The 18078-nt window shown below is 41.8% G+C and overlaps 1 protein-coding gene across 2 annotated transcripts in view; it reads left to right on the forward strand.

Moving 5' to 3' along the window:
- The first annotated feature begins 1333 nt into the window (after nt 1-1333).
- LOC117252292 (leucine-rich repeat transmembrane neuronal protein 4) overlaps nt 1334-18078 on the forward strand; it is a 56916-nt gene continuing 40171 nt past the window's right edge. Inside the window, exons 1-2 of one of the 2 annotated variants that reach the window (XM_033619071.2) lie at nt 1334-1931; nt 2413-4002. In XM_033619071.2, coding sequence (XP_033474962.1) covers nt 1880-1931; nt 2413-3959 — 1599 coding nt within the window. In that variant the 5' untranslated portion in view covers nt 1334-1879 and the 3' untranslated portion in view covers nt 3960-4002. The remainder of the gene's footprint in view (nt 1932-2412; nt 4003-18078) is intronic. The other variant, XM_033619070.2, reaches the window with a different exon arrangement.

The following is an 18078-nucleotide window of genomic DNA, read 5'->3' on the forward strand; positions in this document are numbered from 1 at the left end:
ACCTACACTGCCACTCAAAAGTTTCTCTAATACGGCTACTGTTTTAGTCTCTCTGGTTAGATCTCAAACAATGTGCTCATTGTAAATACCCAAAGTCAGAAAATCTAAGAAAACAATATTTAGCCTAGATTAATAAATGTTTTATTGGAAGTGGCCAACATGTGGATCCATATGGTCCTGTAGAGGACAATGTACATTATTTCTCTTGCTTGCTACTGTGTTCTATGGCAACACAAACCAGACATAGCTGACCTTTTCATTATAGGCCCACCTGCCAATGAAACACTAATTAAGGGTCATATTAACATCTGAGAGTTGGCCAATAGTTCCTCACATCCAGAGTAAAACCTCTCTGGGGGTTCTGAAGTTAGTGGGGGGCATTAGTAGCTACAACTCTTGCCAGCACTGCACCTTTGGAGACAGGCATTGTAATCATAATTAACGCAGGCTTTACTGCTGATACAGTGTCAGGCAGCCTGCAGGCTATATGATATAAAATGCATTGAACTATAGGCAGGTGGCACCACAACAGCATACGGATGCCTAATTTGACTTAATTACAGTGAAGGGAATAACTAAATGTAAAGTAATTAAACTCATCCTGTTTGAGGTGCTTGTACTTTACTTGAATATTTACATTTTACGCTGCAATACTTCGGTTCCACTGCATTTTGAAGAAAAAGATTGTATTTTTTAAGTCATGTACATGTATTTAACACAGTTGCAGTTTTAGATTTTACATGAACTTCTAAAATACGTATTCTTACAGATGAAACAACCCAATAAAGGCAGACATTAAAGATATATCAGCAGTACAACAACCAGCTTCAGCATCCAAATGCTTCTTAAATGTTAATGTGTCAGTAATATTACATCATATATTATATATTTACTAAATATGTATAATATATAACATTAAATTGGGCCATCCTGCATAATGAGTACTTCTATTTTTGATGCTTCAGCTGTCATGTGTGCCTGTAATCAAAATTTAGGTCATAAAAGTTACAACCATTTCTCAGTAATTTTATATATTTTTTTTAAATTTATTTTGTATTTAAGCTTGCAATGAGCGTGTTGCAAAAATGCTCATTTATAGGCTGCTCAGAGGCGTTTGACCGGCTGTACATCTTCACAAATATCTAAATGCAGAGCAAACAGACATCCCATTCCTCTGCTGTAATTAGTATGCAGGCTCTGTTCACGAGGACAATGAAGTCTACTTTGGTGTGGGCTGCGGAGAGTCACTCAGTGACCAGGAGAGGGCATCTCAAGTCCTGAAACGAGCACCAGTGAGCTCAGTATAATCCTACACCAACATCATTCCTGTTGCTATACAACTGATTTATTCTTGATGCCACGGTCAACGGGTCTAATCCACAGCAGACTGCGCCTTTTCCCTCCGCTGTCCACATCTGATTCTGGATACATCCAACTTGTCGGGTTCGGACTTCAGTTTAATCCTGTCAAATTTCTCATTGCCTGGTTTCCGGTGTCTTTTCTGTCACTTAACCTAGATTTAACAATTGGTGACTCGGTGTTTAAAATGTATTTTCTCGCCTCCCTAAAGCACGCGCTCAACAGTGTCATTCTCATGAGGCTACAAGCTTGAGTGCGTCCATCCAAGGGCTTTGTAAGGTGGCGGTCCGAAATATGCATTATCAAGCTGATGTTGTGCGGTAACGTAGGAAACTACAGACAGAGGTTGATGCGCACCTTTTGGAGCTACTCACATCTCCGACAGGTGTGCGGCTGTGCGCAAAGCGGATCCGGCTGCGGCGCAAAGTGCGTATATTTCCCGTGCAGACAGGCGTCCTGGGTGCGTGTCCAACTATTTGGACAAAACGCCAAGTGCGTCTAACATGTGGACCTGGGACGCATGCAACAGAGAGCCCTAACCATGAGGAGGAGCCGACACCGCGCAAATATGGGTATGTACACTGTTCCGCAAGGTACTTATGGTCTGCATTTCTGCGCAAAGTCTTTAGTCATTTTCCTAATTACAATTCACTTAAAGCTCATCTTGCTGGTGTCTTTGCCCCCCGCGGTTTGTGAGTGATGACTGCAGGCTGGGGGATCTGAAGGAGGTTTTTCTATCAACAACTATTTGACGGATTATGCCTGATGCATGTGGTTATCAGTCTCCTTTCAGTGTCTCAAGAACATGACTTTGACTGTGATAATGAATGGAAGTGTGTGTCTAGATCTGCCATGAACACAGGGATGCAAATGAAGCAGGCTGCAAATAACCCCCTCTGTTAACAAATGCTTCAGAACACAGTGTGGGTTATAATGTGCCCTGATTCAATTTCATTTAATTATAATTCTGTTTTGTTCTCTTCTCAGCTGCATATTGCTCCTCATTTGTATGTTTTATGCTTTTAAGGCTATCACTTTTCTGTGTGTCTGCAGGACTTCTAGTGCTTTTCCGATGGCTTGTATTCACAGTGGTGGTGCCCGCCTGGCTGCTTGCTGCTCCGAGTGGTGTCCGTGAGCGTCCCTGCCCCCAGAGCTGTAGATGTGATGGGAAAATAATATACTGCGAATCCAACGCCTTCCGTGACGTTCCAAGCAACGTTTCTGTGGGCACACAGGGCCTCTCCCTGCGTTACAACAGCCTTGTGAACCTCAGAGCCCACCAATTTGCAGGCCTGAGTCAACTGGTTTGGCTCTACCTCGACCACAATTACATTAATGCTGTGGACGGCCAGGCTTTCCATGGGATACGGAGGCTCAAAGAACTAATTCTGAGCTCGAATAAGATCACACTGCTGAAAAACAACACTTTTCATGATGTTCCGAATTTACGTAATCTAGACCTTTCCTACAATAAACTGCAGGTTCTCCAGCCTAATCAGTTTGTGGGTCTGCGGAAACTACTCAGTTTGCACTTGAGGTCAAACTCCCTTAAAACGGTCCCAATGCGAGTTTTCCTTGACTGTCGCAACCTGGAGTTTCTTGATATTGGCTACAATAGGCTACGGAGCCTCACACGTAATGCTTTTGCAGGACTCCTCAAGCTCATCGAGCTTCATCTGGAGCACAACCAGTTCTCAAAGATAAACTTTGCCCATTTCCCCCGCCTGACTAACCTGCGGGCGCTCTATTTGCAGTGGAACCGTATCAAACTGCTGACCCAGGGCCTGCCGTGGATGTGGACCTCCTTGCAAAAGCTGGACCTCTCGGGAAATGAGCTCCAAGTGTTGGATCCGAGCACATTTCAATGCCTCCCTAATCTGCAGACTCTTAACCTGGACTCCAACAAGCTCAGCAATGTGTCTCAGCAGGCAGTGGAGGCTTGGATCTCACTCACCACCATCAGTTTGGCTGGTAATTTGTGGTACTGTAATCCCAACATATGTCCCCTGGTGGCCTGGCTCAAAGCCTTTAAAGGTAACAAGGAGTCCACGATGATCTGTGCAGGACCCAAAGAGGCACAAGGAGAGAAAGTGACTGACGTGGTGGAGACTTACAACATCTGCACAGCGACACCGGCCCCCGTGCCCTCAACGACATCGCCCCTCACTTCTGCTTTTCAACCCGAGCTTCTGCCTCTCCCTACACAATCTGTGGTGGATAAGAAGCTGATCTGGAACAGAACAGTCTCCCCTACTCCCTCCGAGGCCTCCCCCACCATCCCCTTGCCAGACACTGAGTATGTGTCCTTCCACAAGATCATAGCAGGTAGCGTGGCCCTCCTCTTATCTGTGGCTATAATTCTACTGGTAATCTACGTCTCATGGAAGCGCTATCCCAGCAGCATCAAACAGCTTCAGCAGCGTTCGGCGGTTAAAAAGCGCCAGAAAAAGTCACGGGAGACAGAGCGCTCCCTTAATTCACCACTGCAAGAGTACTATGTGGACTACAAGCCTTCACACTCAGAGACTATGGATGTGCTGGTTAATGGGACAGGACCTTACACATACACCATCTCAGGCTCCAGGGAATGCGAGGTATGACCGTTGCCCTCCAAAAATCCATTTCCACTGCGAGGCATGAGAGGTAAATTTTCTAACAATCCGCGGAGAAAAGTACCTTTTTTTCTCCTCTGCTTTTGTCTGTTTTGGGATAAGGAAGCAAAGGTCGGTGCATGGTGACTTGTCGTACAATATGCTGGGTTTGTTCAGTTCCATATGATTACTCAGCTGTTGTTCTGAATCATACAGTTTCATTGCTAAAATATGATTCCCATTAGCAGAAACTGCAGTGGCAGCTCCTCTCCCCGGAGAACTTGCATGCAGTAAGATGCATTATGCACAAAGTAGGTTCATCTTTCATTCTTGACATAAAAGAGCTCATTGATGAATCTATGTATTATCAGAGAGCCTATTATTTATTCACAAATGGCTTGCTGTCCAGAAAGGAATGACAAAAAATGATTAGATCAAGTCACTGTGCAGGTGGTCCTCTCCTATCCTGTGCGTTTGCTACTACAGCTGTGGTAGCAAATACACAAGCGGTGTGAGTTTTGATATTTGTTTTCTGCTGTATTAAATATGTAAATATTTACTATCATACCAGCTGATCATATATCTCATTTTCCTTTTTCTGCCTCCAGCAATCATGTACTTAAGATTTTACTCAGGAGTTTAATTTGCAAAGTTCAAACAGTCACCGCAGGCTGGAGAACACTATAAAGGCCTGCAGCCAAATAAAAAGATAAATTATGCATTTGGGCTCGATTTCTGTCTGGCTTTAGTGTACTGCTGCAGTAACAAACTTCATTATGCTACTTTTGTTTAATCTTGGAAAGATAAAGAATCTATTCGGCTACAAAGTTTTGTCCAAAAAGTTTAAATTGAAATTCTCATCCTAAAGCCAGACTTCTTCACATGGCTGACTTTGAACCAGTGTACGGCACAGAGGGATTGAGACAGAAAGCCTTGACAGAAAGACTAATCAATTTGCTCATGCTTAATGAGGCACTTTTTTGCCCATGTAGTCCTTTTTTCCCTAAAGCTATGCATCACTCTTCCTTTGTCCAGCATCTTTTTTTTTATTTGGCAGTATGGCTAAGTGTGATTAACAAGACGTGTTGTGTTGGGAAAGACGTCATGTCACTGGAATCTTAGCGGCACCTTTTGTCGGATTCACCAGACATGCTGTTAAGTCCAGGAGACATCTTTCTTCTCTGTTGTATCTGTCAGCGCTGCTCAGGGACAAAGTTTTATCTCACACTTGCACACAGCTCATTTCCTATATGCCACGTGGACCCTATAAATCATTTCATAATATGTTTTAAGTCAGTGGATTGCACTGTAGCACCACTTACACTCTTGTTGTGTCCTTTGCCGAAGTCACCGAAGAGGCCGACTCAAATATCTTTCATTGTTTTCAGTAATGTCACATACGACGGGGTACACAGGTAGCTAAATCAGCTCTTTGTCAGATTATCAGCCGGTGAACATTTCTCAAACGCAAAAGAAGCTTGAGGTGAGATGGTCGGCTCATCAATCTTGTAGCTTTCATGTGAGAATGTGGCATGGGAGCATTAAATGGCAGACCTAATGGGGCTTCTGCTAGCTAGAATAACTAATAGCCCATCAGAGGTAAGGAGCCGAGACTTCCCTCAGCTTTGTTATTCCTTGCCCTCTGCAGCTCAAGGGAGCAGCCTTAGTTGTTAAAAATGTAATGGAATTTTTTTTCCCCCTGTATGTGTGTGTGTCTGTTACTTTTGTGCCAAACACTGCAATGCAAAGTAAGGACACAGAGTAGACCAGGGGACTTTCCAAAACACAACCAGATTTGTATGTATGTTTAAGTGCAGTGGCACACGTAGAACAAAACAAAAAATTTTGGGTGACTGGTTGATGGGGGGCACAGGGTAGTGCCCTAGGCAGCTGTCTGTGTAACCTATTGGAAGATCTGCCACTGTTCAAGCACCCTGACACACCTAGCCAACGGTCTGCCATTGGTCATTATCGGCCCGTCGGTGAGCGTCTGTCACCCCAGTTTTTGCAGCGTGTCCCACGCCGTTGGCACTAGTTGGCCCTTGTCGGCCCTTGTCGGCCCTTGTCAGCCCTTGTTGGCTTTATTTTCTAGCCTATTCAGCATGTTGAATTGGTGCCAGAGATGACTGAGCCAGTCAGTGAATGGCATCACTCTGACTGGCAGCTCAGATCAGTGCAAGAAGAGAAACTAAAGTCAGGAAAGCAAACAAATGGTTAAAGCCAAGAGATGGAAACTAACTTGTTATATGGGGTAAGAACATTGTTTTAGCTACTGAGCTCTTTAGCAAGAACAATTCTTAATGGTTTGTGTTATTGTTTGCTAGCACAAGGCAAATTTTTCTCACAATATTGCAGCAAAAAAATGTCCTGCAGCCCGAAAAGCATTATATCCATAGGCCATTATTATGAAAGAGATGTTGACAGGACACCATGAACTGCAAACAAGGTCAATTATGACATTTTCTATTGTGAATTTTTGATCCATGGAGGTTCCATGCTGACAAAAGTAATTTAAAGATCTGTGACATCATCACAATGTAAAGTCTATGAGCCGAGCGGGAACTCATGGGCGGGGCCAGCGGGAGAAACATTACTGCACATATTCAGTGGGCCACATACAACAGAAGTAAACCCAGAAGCTAAAAACTTTTTTTTGGTATATGCGCCAGATGAGCAATTCTGAATTTTGGCATCAGGTATCTATGTATTATCATAAATCTATGATCCGTCCTGTCAATCTTCTGGTTTCCCATTTTGAATGATGATGACAGACTTCCACTGCCTGCTGGTATGGAGAGTTATTTCTTCTTCATGCAGGTGCAGAGCATATACTGTATGCTTGTTGGCCGTTGGCTGTAGTCTTTGCAGTTAGTTCAAGTGCAACTTTTTGGCACACAGTTGACATGAGGCAATGCAACAGTTGGCCTTTGTTGCTGCTAGTTCTTTGATGTCAGTTTGGTGTGTCAGGGCCCTAAGTTGCAGTGGTGCATTTACACTTTCAATCTGTTTCAAACGGCTACATTACTTGATCCAATACAGTATCATGTTTATTGGCCACATAACTTGCATCAGAATTCAGCGGAGGTCACAGTACAAGAAGCCCATGATGTGCAGCGATAGTGTCTAGGGCTATTAGCATCACAATACAGGCAATGCAGCACAATCTCTCCTGATATATGAGGAGGCTTTTTCAGTTTTATTGAATGGCACACAGCAGAGAGTGTCAGGAAAGATGAAAGTGATGAAGATACTGTGTATCTGGAAAAAAAGGCTGCTCCAGGGTCTAAAACCCAAATGTCAGAAGCGTACTCTAAATGCCCCAACCCAGTGAGCCCCCTGCACATTATTTTAGCTATCCCAGATAGCAAGCACTTAAGCTATTAGCTGCATTTTCAATTAGAAGAAAGAGCTTTGTAATTGAAGTCTGTTATCTTCTGCACATGCCCAGACCAACAGACTTGAAGTAAATTTGTTTCTATAGATTTCCTCCAGCACAGCTCAGCAGGTTGGCTTCAACACTGCAAACTGAACTCTGCGAGTGTGAATTTCGATGAACACTTTGAACTGTGCGGTTCCACGGTCTTCCTGTGGCACATTATTAAAAAAAAGCCCTCTCTCCCTTGAATGCCATCCACTTCTGTGCTCACAGAGCAGCTGCAGTGGTTGACGTCCACCCACGGATCATCCCCCTGCAAAGTTAGTTGAGAAAATATTAAGGTGAAAATTCCCACCATCTCAGCCAAAGGCGATTCTTGTACTTGGGCAGAATTTGCAAGCATTAATAAGGTGAGGGGATCCTCCTGCTCACAGATAATTAAAGTGGGCTGTGAGAGAGCAGAGGAAGTGAAGAGAAAGGTGGGTGGGCCACTGCTGGTGCATCTATCTGACTGATACAAATGTTGTCTGAACGACTAGACTAAAAATAATTACAATTTTCAACTTCACTAATTTTTTCGAGCTGACAGTGTCAGGCGCATTGTAGTGTTAACACTCTGATGCTCAAACTAGCATTTAAAGTAACAATTTAGGCCAGCACAGGCTGTAATCATGCATCAAGTTGTTCTCATTTTTCCCTGCATTTGCACTCAGTAAAGTGGCACCCCGCATCCACCTCCTGGTTATATTCAAAACTAATGGCTCCTATGGATCTATCCGGTGTTTGCTTATTACAGATCCTGCAGCTGTGGGTACATTTTATTCAACAAACATTTGTTTAATTTTTAAGCTCCAGAATACGAGCCCTGTCTTTAAAATGTCACGAATAAGAAACAAAGATGATGAGCGATGAAAATACACTGCCTCTTCTTGCCAAGATGGCAGCTTGCACTTCATCTGTGCGTAAATGCACAGAAGGCAGGCTTCCTTCATATGAAGGGACTTTGACAGCTTTCAATATTTGTGGCTCACTTGCCAAATAAAGGTTAGCCACAGGAGTAGAACAGCCTCTAAAAAAGGATGCGTCATTTTCGGACACATCAGTCTGTACGTATGCTGTGGGACAACATGTACTGTTGTTATTTATGATAATACAACACATGCTGTGATGAAAGGTAACACACATACTGTACGATAAATGACACATCATTTGCGTTTTTGGTTATTCCATAAAAAAGCAAATCTTTTGCCATTAATCCTCATTTTTCTTGGTCCTCTTCTTGTTTGGTGGAATGGGAAATTACTGTAACTGCAAGACTGGATGGCAATGATCTATGGGTCCACAGAAGTAGACTACTTAGCTTTTATCATACCTGATGATTTTGTGAGAAATGGGCTTTGGTCAACTTGACTCGATTCAAACTCAACTGCAGCAAAATGCAGGGAGAAACAGCCTTTTAAGTGAATTGGCTGTAATGGCTCTTACAAAACATCATTTTTTAGTGTCATGTATCACTTGTCAGCAATGGTGATGTAAGTAAGTCATTGTAATAGATTTTAGTGCACTATCACTGCTTGGCAGTGCTTTTTACATTGGGACCTGTTGGTCACATAACGAAATGTGACTTTTTTCAGGGTCACTGCTGGCCATTTGAGTACCCTAAGCACGATAGCTTTGCTGTGCAAAAAACGTCGCACAGAGCATGTGATGTATGTGCCCGTAGCAGCGGCAGTTTTTTCTACAAACAAGCCAAATGAATTGCTCAGGGCAGCAAATATAATAATAATATATGAATATATAAGACAAAAATATAATTCATATTGTAGATGTTGAAATGAATAGTTCGACAATTTGTGAAACACACTTATTCGCATTTTTGCCAAGGGTGCAACTGACAGAAGTTTGATACCACGCTTATGTCTATGCAGTAAATGTGAAGCTACAATGAGCAGCCAGTTAGCTTAGCTTAGCAAAAAGACTGGAAACAGGGATAAAGAGCTAGCCTGGCTCTGTCCGAAGGAAACAAAATCCTCTATGGTAAATTCCTTTCATCTGTATTTGTGCATGATTTCTGAAAGCTTACAGATAAGCACAAAAACAGTGGAGATCATGGGGAAATTTCAAGTGAGATACAATTTGAGGACACAATGAATATATTTTAAAAATGACCAAATATAACATATTGGTTATATGGTGAGAAGAATTCTCTGTCCACATGTCGCAATATATTTAATCTGCTCCCAGATCACCACCATCTACAATGCTGCCTCCATTAAAAGGTACACTGTTATGACCTCCTCCACCATCACCATGTTTATTGTTGTCAAGACTTTTGACCCTGCCCTTCAGTGCCATCTGGTGATGTATCTATGGCAACATTAAGGAAGCATGGAAATAGGAGGGCCATGACGGTCACGTTTGAAATTAGCGTAGCTATATAAGGGAATAAATGAACCTTAAGAGCAACATGCTTGTGATGTAGGCCGCTATGTGCCAGACTATTTCTTGGTCGGACTATTTCTTGCATGGCAACCTTAAATATCAAAATGGGACACCAGGAAGGAGGCATGTTTCCAGTCTTTATGCTAAGCTAAGCGGCAGTAGCTTCATATTTAGCATACAGACAAAAGCTGTACCAGTTGTTTCTTCTAATCCTCGGCAAAAAAGCAAAAATGCTTGTTTCCCTTCCCTTCTTCCCTTCTTGAACGAAAGGTCAGCTCATTCAGCGTTTAATGACTTAATAAAGACTCTATACTAACTATATACCAGCCTCTAGACGTGCCAATGGCAGACTTTTAGTATAAAATCTATCTAAAACACACATAACTGAATTCAGACAGCATCCCTTTTAGTTCCAGCCAAGGCTGTGACTTCATGCTGAGTTAAAACGCTGCAGTGGGATTCATTAGCACAAATGCACATAGTCAGACCTCAGACCTATCTGTGGTGTTAAGCGCCTCTCAGGTTGCTCTGTGCGTGGGGTGAGATCTCCCCCAAACAAACATACTCTGCGATATGTATGATTCTGACTTTTGGCAGATGTTCCTCTTGGAGGTGTGATGTCTGCTCTGGTGAGGAGGTGGAATACATTTAACAAGCCTAGCAGCAGAGAGAGGCAACACAAGATCTGTGCAATTATAGCCTCTAATCCAACATGGCTTGTTTAAATGAATATGGCAATTCTGTTGTTTCATAATAATTAATCTTAGCATCTCCTCTTTCATTCAATAGATGTTTTCACGATTTTATTATTCTCATTATGATGTACTAATAGAACATGGCCCAGCCTGCTAATAGCTTAATCTGGCACAGGCAGAAAATATGATGTTCTTCCTCCACGCTTCAACACAGGCAATATTGAATTTCACTCTGGGTTAGACTTATTTACAGAACATATACAACGAACTGCTGTTTGTGTCTCTGACTGATCATTACAGGCTCTTGCAGGAAGCCTAAAGCCAGACGAATCATAGTCGCAGGTAGATCACTGAGAGAACATTTTGCTGCGGAGGAAAAAAAGAAATGAAAGTCATCGCTTTGGTGACCTCCAAACCTCCATTTTAAATTGAGGTCAGCATTGATTGACAACATCATTAACTCCAATAATGCACTTGATATAACACAATAACCTGGTCTTTCACTTAAGCCCAAGATCAAATGAACTTGTTTGCCACAAACAAATCAGGGTCCATGCATGCCGGGACTTTAGTTTACAAGATAATGTAACAAGGACCTCTGGGAATTTTAAAATGGAAGTAGAGGACTCATTTTTCCCAAACTAATTTGAGTAAAAATGAAAAAGACCACTGAGATAAATCAAACTAATACATCCTCTCCCATCACACAATCTCCAGTGGTCCTCCCCTCCTGCAGCCACACATAAACCATGATGAATATTTAATGGAATATTAAACTTCACTTCTTTTTCGTGTTCAAGGCCATTTTGTTCAGGCAATGGTGAATCAGCTAAAACCAATTTTGAGTTAATTAGAAGTATGTTTGGTGGAAACCCTGTCTGGTGGTAAAAATCTCAAATTCCAGTTAGTGAAGACGCTTGATGTCAGTAATTAACTGGATGCGTTACCGAAAACAAGTGCTAAGCAACTACAACACAGCCATGCAAGCAGCCCTGTGAATCTGTACTGACACACAGCTGTTTACTATGTTCACCATCTTAGTTTAGCGTGTTAGCATGCTAACGTTTGCTAATTAGCACTGGACACAAAGTACAGCTGGAGCCATACTTGCCAACCCTCCAGATTTTTCCGGGTGCCTCCAGTTTTTCATTGCCCTCTCCTGGTTTCCTCCCAGGGTCACAATTCTCCCATAATCTCCCAATTAGCATATTTTCACACCTTTTTTTCCTTCTCATTATCACAACCTGTTTTACAGCGTGTATATGCCAAAGCTTTAAGTCTACTATTTCCTCCCAGTTGGGGCTTTCCCCTCTCTCCCTCCTTCCTCCTTCTCCGATCCTCCCGTTCCGGAGAGGGGCCCCCGTCGGGCCTGCATGAGTTGGGCGTGGCTGCTGGTGGACACCTCATTTACATGCTGACCATGTTATACATGCCTAAGTCCAACGGAACACTCAGGGGTCGGGGGGGACCAACCCCACCACAACAGGGTACCCAGCTGTCTTCCAGAGACCGTGAACGTCTGCCTCACTTAGGCATCCATGACCCCGGGGTGTGTGGGCCAGGGAGGCTGTGAGTCCCTGACACAGGCCAAGCCTACAGCCTGGCCTCCCTCCTTCTTTGTGGTAGTCTGCAAGAGTACAAGAGGAATTAATCAAAATCAAAACCAATTTAAATGTATTTAATATAAAAATGCTGATGCAGTGTACATATTATTTTGTTATTTTCATTTCTTAAAAGTCACCAGAACATAGGAAAATGATCCCAGGACCCCCTCGACTGCCACTTTGGTTTAGAAATCCTACCTATTTTTGAGGTCTCAAACTTGGCAAGTATGGCTGAGGCTGGTGTGAATGTCATTCATTTTGCGAATATTAAGTTGTAAACCATAGAATGGAAGGAAAAGTCAGGAGATCACCAGCATTAGTAGGATTCATCATCTGGGGACTATGAATGTCTGCACACAATTTCATGGCAATCCATAGGTGTTGAGGTGTTGAGATACTTAAGTCCAAACTGATCAATCGACAGACAAAGCTATCCATTGAGTCATGTCACTGGTATGGCTAAATGAAACAAGTCTTCTAAATCAAATGACAAAAATGTGTTGTTTGTAATTGCTCCCCTGAACGACACATAGGCTGTGATCATTTCCTGATGTCCTTGTCAGGGCAACATCAGTGCCTTCCAAAACTGCCACAAATTACTCTAAAAATTCTAATTCCATTAATTCTCATGGTTACAGTAATAACGACTTCATGGTTGGGGAATCATAAGGATCATGGTTTTCAAGAAACTAACACTGACTGTCGGTAGGAAACAGGAACAGTGATGTGCTAAAATCTGAATTTCTACAGACCCAGACAACCTCTTCAACCTCCTGTCTGAGTTTGTGGCACTATAACAATGTAACACTATTTTCATCGTTGCTCCCAACAGACAAGTCATAATTCCTACAGCCGAGTGTTGTTTTGGGGCATTTGTTGAAACAAGTGATGCTGCTGCTTTTCTTGGGAGGACAATCATTGTTTTTTTTTTTCCTCGGGAAGGTAGTCTAAAAAAAAAAAAAAAAGAAGTCTAAAGTCTTAAATCGTCAATTTCCAGTCTTATCTGAGCAATTAATACAAATGCCTTAAAGGAACTACCTTATCAAGCAATTTGAATGTGCAATTTGGGGATGTACCTTGTTTCCTGGACTGAGTTTATTGTTTGAGCGCATAATGTCTCATCCACTGCAGCATTTCCAGTTGGCTATAACTTCAGGGTTGAACATCTAGTTTTGGTGTCAGACACACTGAAGGATTGGCTCACAATTTTACACTGGCATTCAACACCCCATCATAAAAGAGAAATGTATTATAGAAGAGGCACAGAAACCAATTTCTCAGCTGACAGCAGCCTCAACAGACCACAATGCAATGCAGCCTCGTGATATGCTGTGGTTTGAGTCAGGGGTGGGACTCTTTTGACCCTCAAAATATGCTACCTCTGTTTGCTACACACTTTGTGCAGACACATATGGCCCAATGCAACAAGCTTTCCCTCACTTCTCTGGCAGTTGTCGAATGGCATTTAGGGAAATGCAGGAAATCGCTAACTGAAGCCGAAGCAGGTGTGGCAAGTTGAAGGAAGTTGGGTACCCAAAAAATAATTTATGTCACCTCAATGCTAAATCACTTCTGGCATGCAGTGAGCACCACAGATTGATAATACATAAGAGTGTAAGTGTATCCAAGAGAGGATTTTTCCATTAAGTCTTCAGTCTGAGTTAGAGCCGAGGAACAAAAGAACTATTTCAATTCTCGTGGAGTCTGGACCAGTGTTTCCCCTGAAAAAAAAGTATGTGCAGAAATCTCTAAATTTCTAATAACTTCTCAAAAATCTGAATCCCATATTGAGTGTCCTATTATTATGCCATATCTATCCATCAGTAATCACATGCCCTGGATTCCCTCAGTTTAAGCTTCTGCTCACTCAATCAGTGATACTTTTGCTTTAATGGGATTTGACAGCTTATCTAGCAGTGTATGAAAAGTCGGGCCACCGCGAACAGAATGAATAATATAACACGAAAATATTAGACATAACATTTTATGCTGTTTTATGGTCACAGCAGCCACGTTAATTTTTCATCTCAGCTTGAAGCAGTTACTGCCTATTTAGCCCTTCATTTTATTATGATTCATTTAATTAGGGTTATTAAGTTAATTTGACTGAGATGCTGTAGTTCTGCCGACTGTGTCACTTTCATTCACTGCAAAAGAACTTGAAAGTGATCCTTAAAAGAGAATGAAGTGTTGACTTGGCACATTACAGCGTGTCCCAATAAGTTGGTGGACTGCAATTTGTATCTCCACCCTCCTCCTCCGCACAAAGACAGGACACTTTCTTTTATCTTTTTTTCCATCGGGAAGGATTTTGATGTAATGTTGAAGTCTACCTCGAGAATAGTATTGTGATTTCCCCGGAAACTAAAACCCCTTCATCACATAGCTACAACGTCTCAGTCTGTCTGATGGGACAAATGGTGAATCAGTGAGTGCAATCTGAGAATGATGCAGCATCTCTGCCAACTTCTCCTCCTCCTTATTGTGAAACGCCTGTCAGGCAGCCACATGTGTAGGGGGAGATTTCCCCAAAATAAGCATAGCCTGGCACATTTCTGTTACCTACTGTTTGGCAGTGTTCTTGCTTTTGTGTGGTCTACTTTATAAAGGCAGTGCTGACACAAAGACAGATACTTACCAGAGAAAGAAAAAGTTAAACAAGTCCACAGCCATGCCAGCAGCTCTGGAGGCTGCACTTGGCCACAGTATTGCTTTGAGCTAAATGCTAGTATCAGAATGTGAACTTCCTAACAATTAGTGCATTTTGAACCACCTTTTTTGTGTGGTCATTTTTAATTAGCACATAAAGCACATATTCCAGCGAATATAAAAATTTGCTGGAATTTCAGGAAAAAAATAATTTGCAAAAATATATATTTTAATTCTTGGCTGAGGTGGAAAGATTCATATATCAATAATAACAAAATACAGTACAGTGCAATGGAAACAAACTTAGCAAATAAATCATGACTTACATGTATGGATGGATTACTAACAGGCCTACTGGGGCACAGGTCCAGGGGCTCCAAGTGTCAGGGGGCACTTTTACACGTACCAACCAGGAAAAGACACAAAATGACCACAATGAAACACAAAACCACAAAAAGATACATAACGACTACAGAGACACAAAACTACCTCAAACACTGTGTGTCTTCCTTTTATACAGGAAAGATGATAGGGTTCTTTGCACATCTGTGCCAAGGGACCCTTCATGCTGACATGAAATATGTTGCCTATGGCTCATTTATTTTCCCTGTTAGATACGTATACTGATACGGACAGAGCCTTCTGTCCATGCTCTGTGCACGTTTTTGGAAAGCTTACAGATATAGACTAAACGGAGCACCAGAGAGGCAGTGTAGCATAGTTCAAGTGAGATGCGACCATAGGAGACAATGAAGACATTTTAAAAATGGCAGAACAGAACAAATCATGGCCCTATAGTGAAAAGAATTCTACGCCCAGAAGTTGCGATGTATGTAATGGCCTCACAGACCACCACTGTCTACAGCGCTGCTTCCACTAAAAAGTACATTGTTACGACCTCCTCCACGGTCACCATATTTGCTGTTGTCAGAAACTTTTGACTCTTTTCTCTGGTGCCATTGATGGGCTGTACCTATGCCAACACAAAGGACATGTGGAAGTATGTGGGCAGTGACAGTTACAACATGTGAAATGGACATATCTATTTTTGTGTGTAAAGAAGAGTGCAAATGAGCCATCGAACGTCAGTCATGCTTCTGCCTCTGCTGCAGAGACAAAAACATCAGATCTGTGTGGAGCGACAAGAATACTGTAACCTTCCTCAAATGAAGAAACATTAATCAAACATAAATGTCTTTTTCCCATCACAGTTTTACATGGTTTTCTATCGTTTGAGCTTTGACTGCCGCTCATCTAATAACGTTATCGAGTTGCGCTCTCTTCTTCTACAGTGGTTTGATCGTACCTAACTGTAGAATTACCATCACTATATGTTTTATGAGTCCAACTTATTTGCACCAACAGTAAAGGTGCATTGATTTGCATTTCTTTTGGATGATTTGCTGGAATTTCAGTTAAAATTTATGCTACATTTGGATGGAAATGTGACTAATAACAACAGCTGAAGCTGATGGAAATGCCATTCTTGAAGTATTTGATCTTAAAGGTCCAGTGTGTAGGACTCAGAGGCATCTATCAGCAGACATGTTATGTAATATTAATAACTATGTTTTCATTGGTTTATAATCACCTGAAGCTAAGCTAATCATTGTATTTCTACAGTAGCCCAGAACAGACAAACCAAATGTTGTCAGCTACCATGGTTCTCCTACACGTTTGGCACACGGGAGAAGTTTGAGTTCTGCAACCTCACTGCTACAGTAGATGCCATTAAATCCTACACACTGGACCTTTAAACCACAAAATTGGACATTAAAATTTTGACCTGATGAATGAAAAGTTGATGTGTCTGTGAGCCAATCCATTCAGTAGATGTTGAGGAATTTCACTGGATGAGTGAAAACTTTGGCCTACTGTGGCATTAGATGAAAGGCAGAGAATCACCAAAGTCAGAAGAATTCCTCCTCCGTGAACCATCTGTATATAATTGAATATTTGCTGGCGTATAATTTGTTGTGACATGCATTGTGCACAGGTGGAGGCAGAGGAGGGATTCGTCTCTCCGTTTTCCCCTCCGCGTGCCAATGTCTCCTTTTCAAATCAAACAAATGGGTCAGCCCTTTGTTCCGGCAGAACATTTTTACTTGCCCTATCTGAAAGGCATGTAATACGCTCTGATCAGCAGGGTGTTTCAGCAATCAAAATCTAAAATGCTTTTCGGATTTGAGTGAGTAGACATCAGGCAAATATTAACCGAAAATGTCACTCCATGCTGGGCAAAATGATAGTAAATGTGGTCATTCAGAGAGAAGAAAAACAACACTATCTGCACAATACAGTATATGGGGCAGATCATCCTGTCAGGATTATATGTGCTCTGACTGAGCAGAATTTAAACAGACCTCAGCTGATTTCAGGCTTTCTATCATTTCATTTCTCCATTACCATACTCCATGTTATAGTGGCGTGTCTTTTCTCACCAACATCCTCTTCTTGCCATGTTTCCTCAGTCAGTGAAAAAATAAACAGGCCAACAAACCAGGTAACGTGCAGTAGGTATACAAACAGACAGAGATGAAAAGAGAGAAAGCTGCTTACAGCAGAATTTGAAATGTGATGCTTTTTTTGACAGTACTTTATATTACATTGGTCTTTTTTGGTCAGCAAAAGAAATCTGTAGGACATTTTACAAAAAATCATAACAAGAGACTATTGATTAATTAGCCAGTTTTTTGGAAATTAGCTCATTTTTCTCCTGCCATTATACCCTGCAATCAAATTAACTTGAGAATGACATATTGAGATAGAAATTATATTTTAATTTTAATATAAAGAGAATATATTGAGAGCCATTGTTAAGGGAACTTGGTTCTGAGATGAAATTATCATTTATGCAAGTCATCTATCATTTCCCTCCCATTGAAATGATGCAACAGATAGAAGAATATTAGTTTTTGTGAAATGAGTCACACTTCAAACAGAGACGCTGGAAAATTCTTATTACTTGCATATATTTTGAAAAGGTCATATTTCCTAAAGTAAACCTAGTGAGCTCCTGCTACACCACCAGGCACCAACCTGTTTGGTTCAGTAGCTCTAGTGCATTTGCCTGCTTAGTTGGGTTTGTTTGGGCTGGTGTGAAAGCAGTCAATTAAAGTCTGGTACAGACGAAACAACTGGACTGAGACCTCTTTAAAAGGAGGGTCTTAGTCTTCTTCCATTGGGGCTAGCAAATGCATCCAAAGGATTTTGTGATACAAGATGTGTGACTTCAGCATGAATTCAAAAGCTAAGCTACTAATAAATCCATCTGCTGGTTGTGAACTATTCGGGGAGCAATCTTAAAGTCCCTGTATGTGACATTCAGAGCATCAATATAGCAGCACACTATTTGCTATGTA

Source organism: Epinephelus lanceolatus, chromosome 9, assembly GCF_041903045.1.
Source record: "Epinephelus lanceolatus isolate andai-2023 chromosome 9, ASM4190304v1, whole genome shotgun sequence".
Taxonomy (NCBI): Eukaryota; Metazoa; Chordata; class Actinopteri; order Perciformes; family Serranidae; genus Epinephelus; species Epinephelus lanceolatus.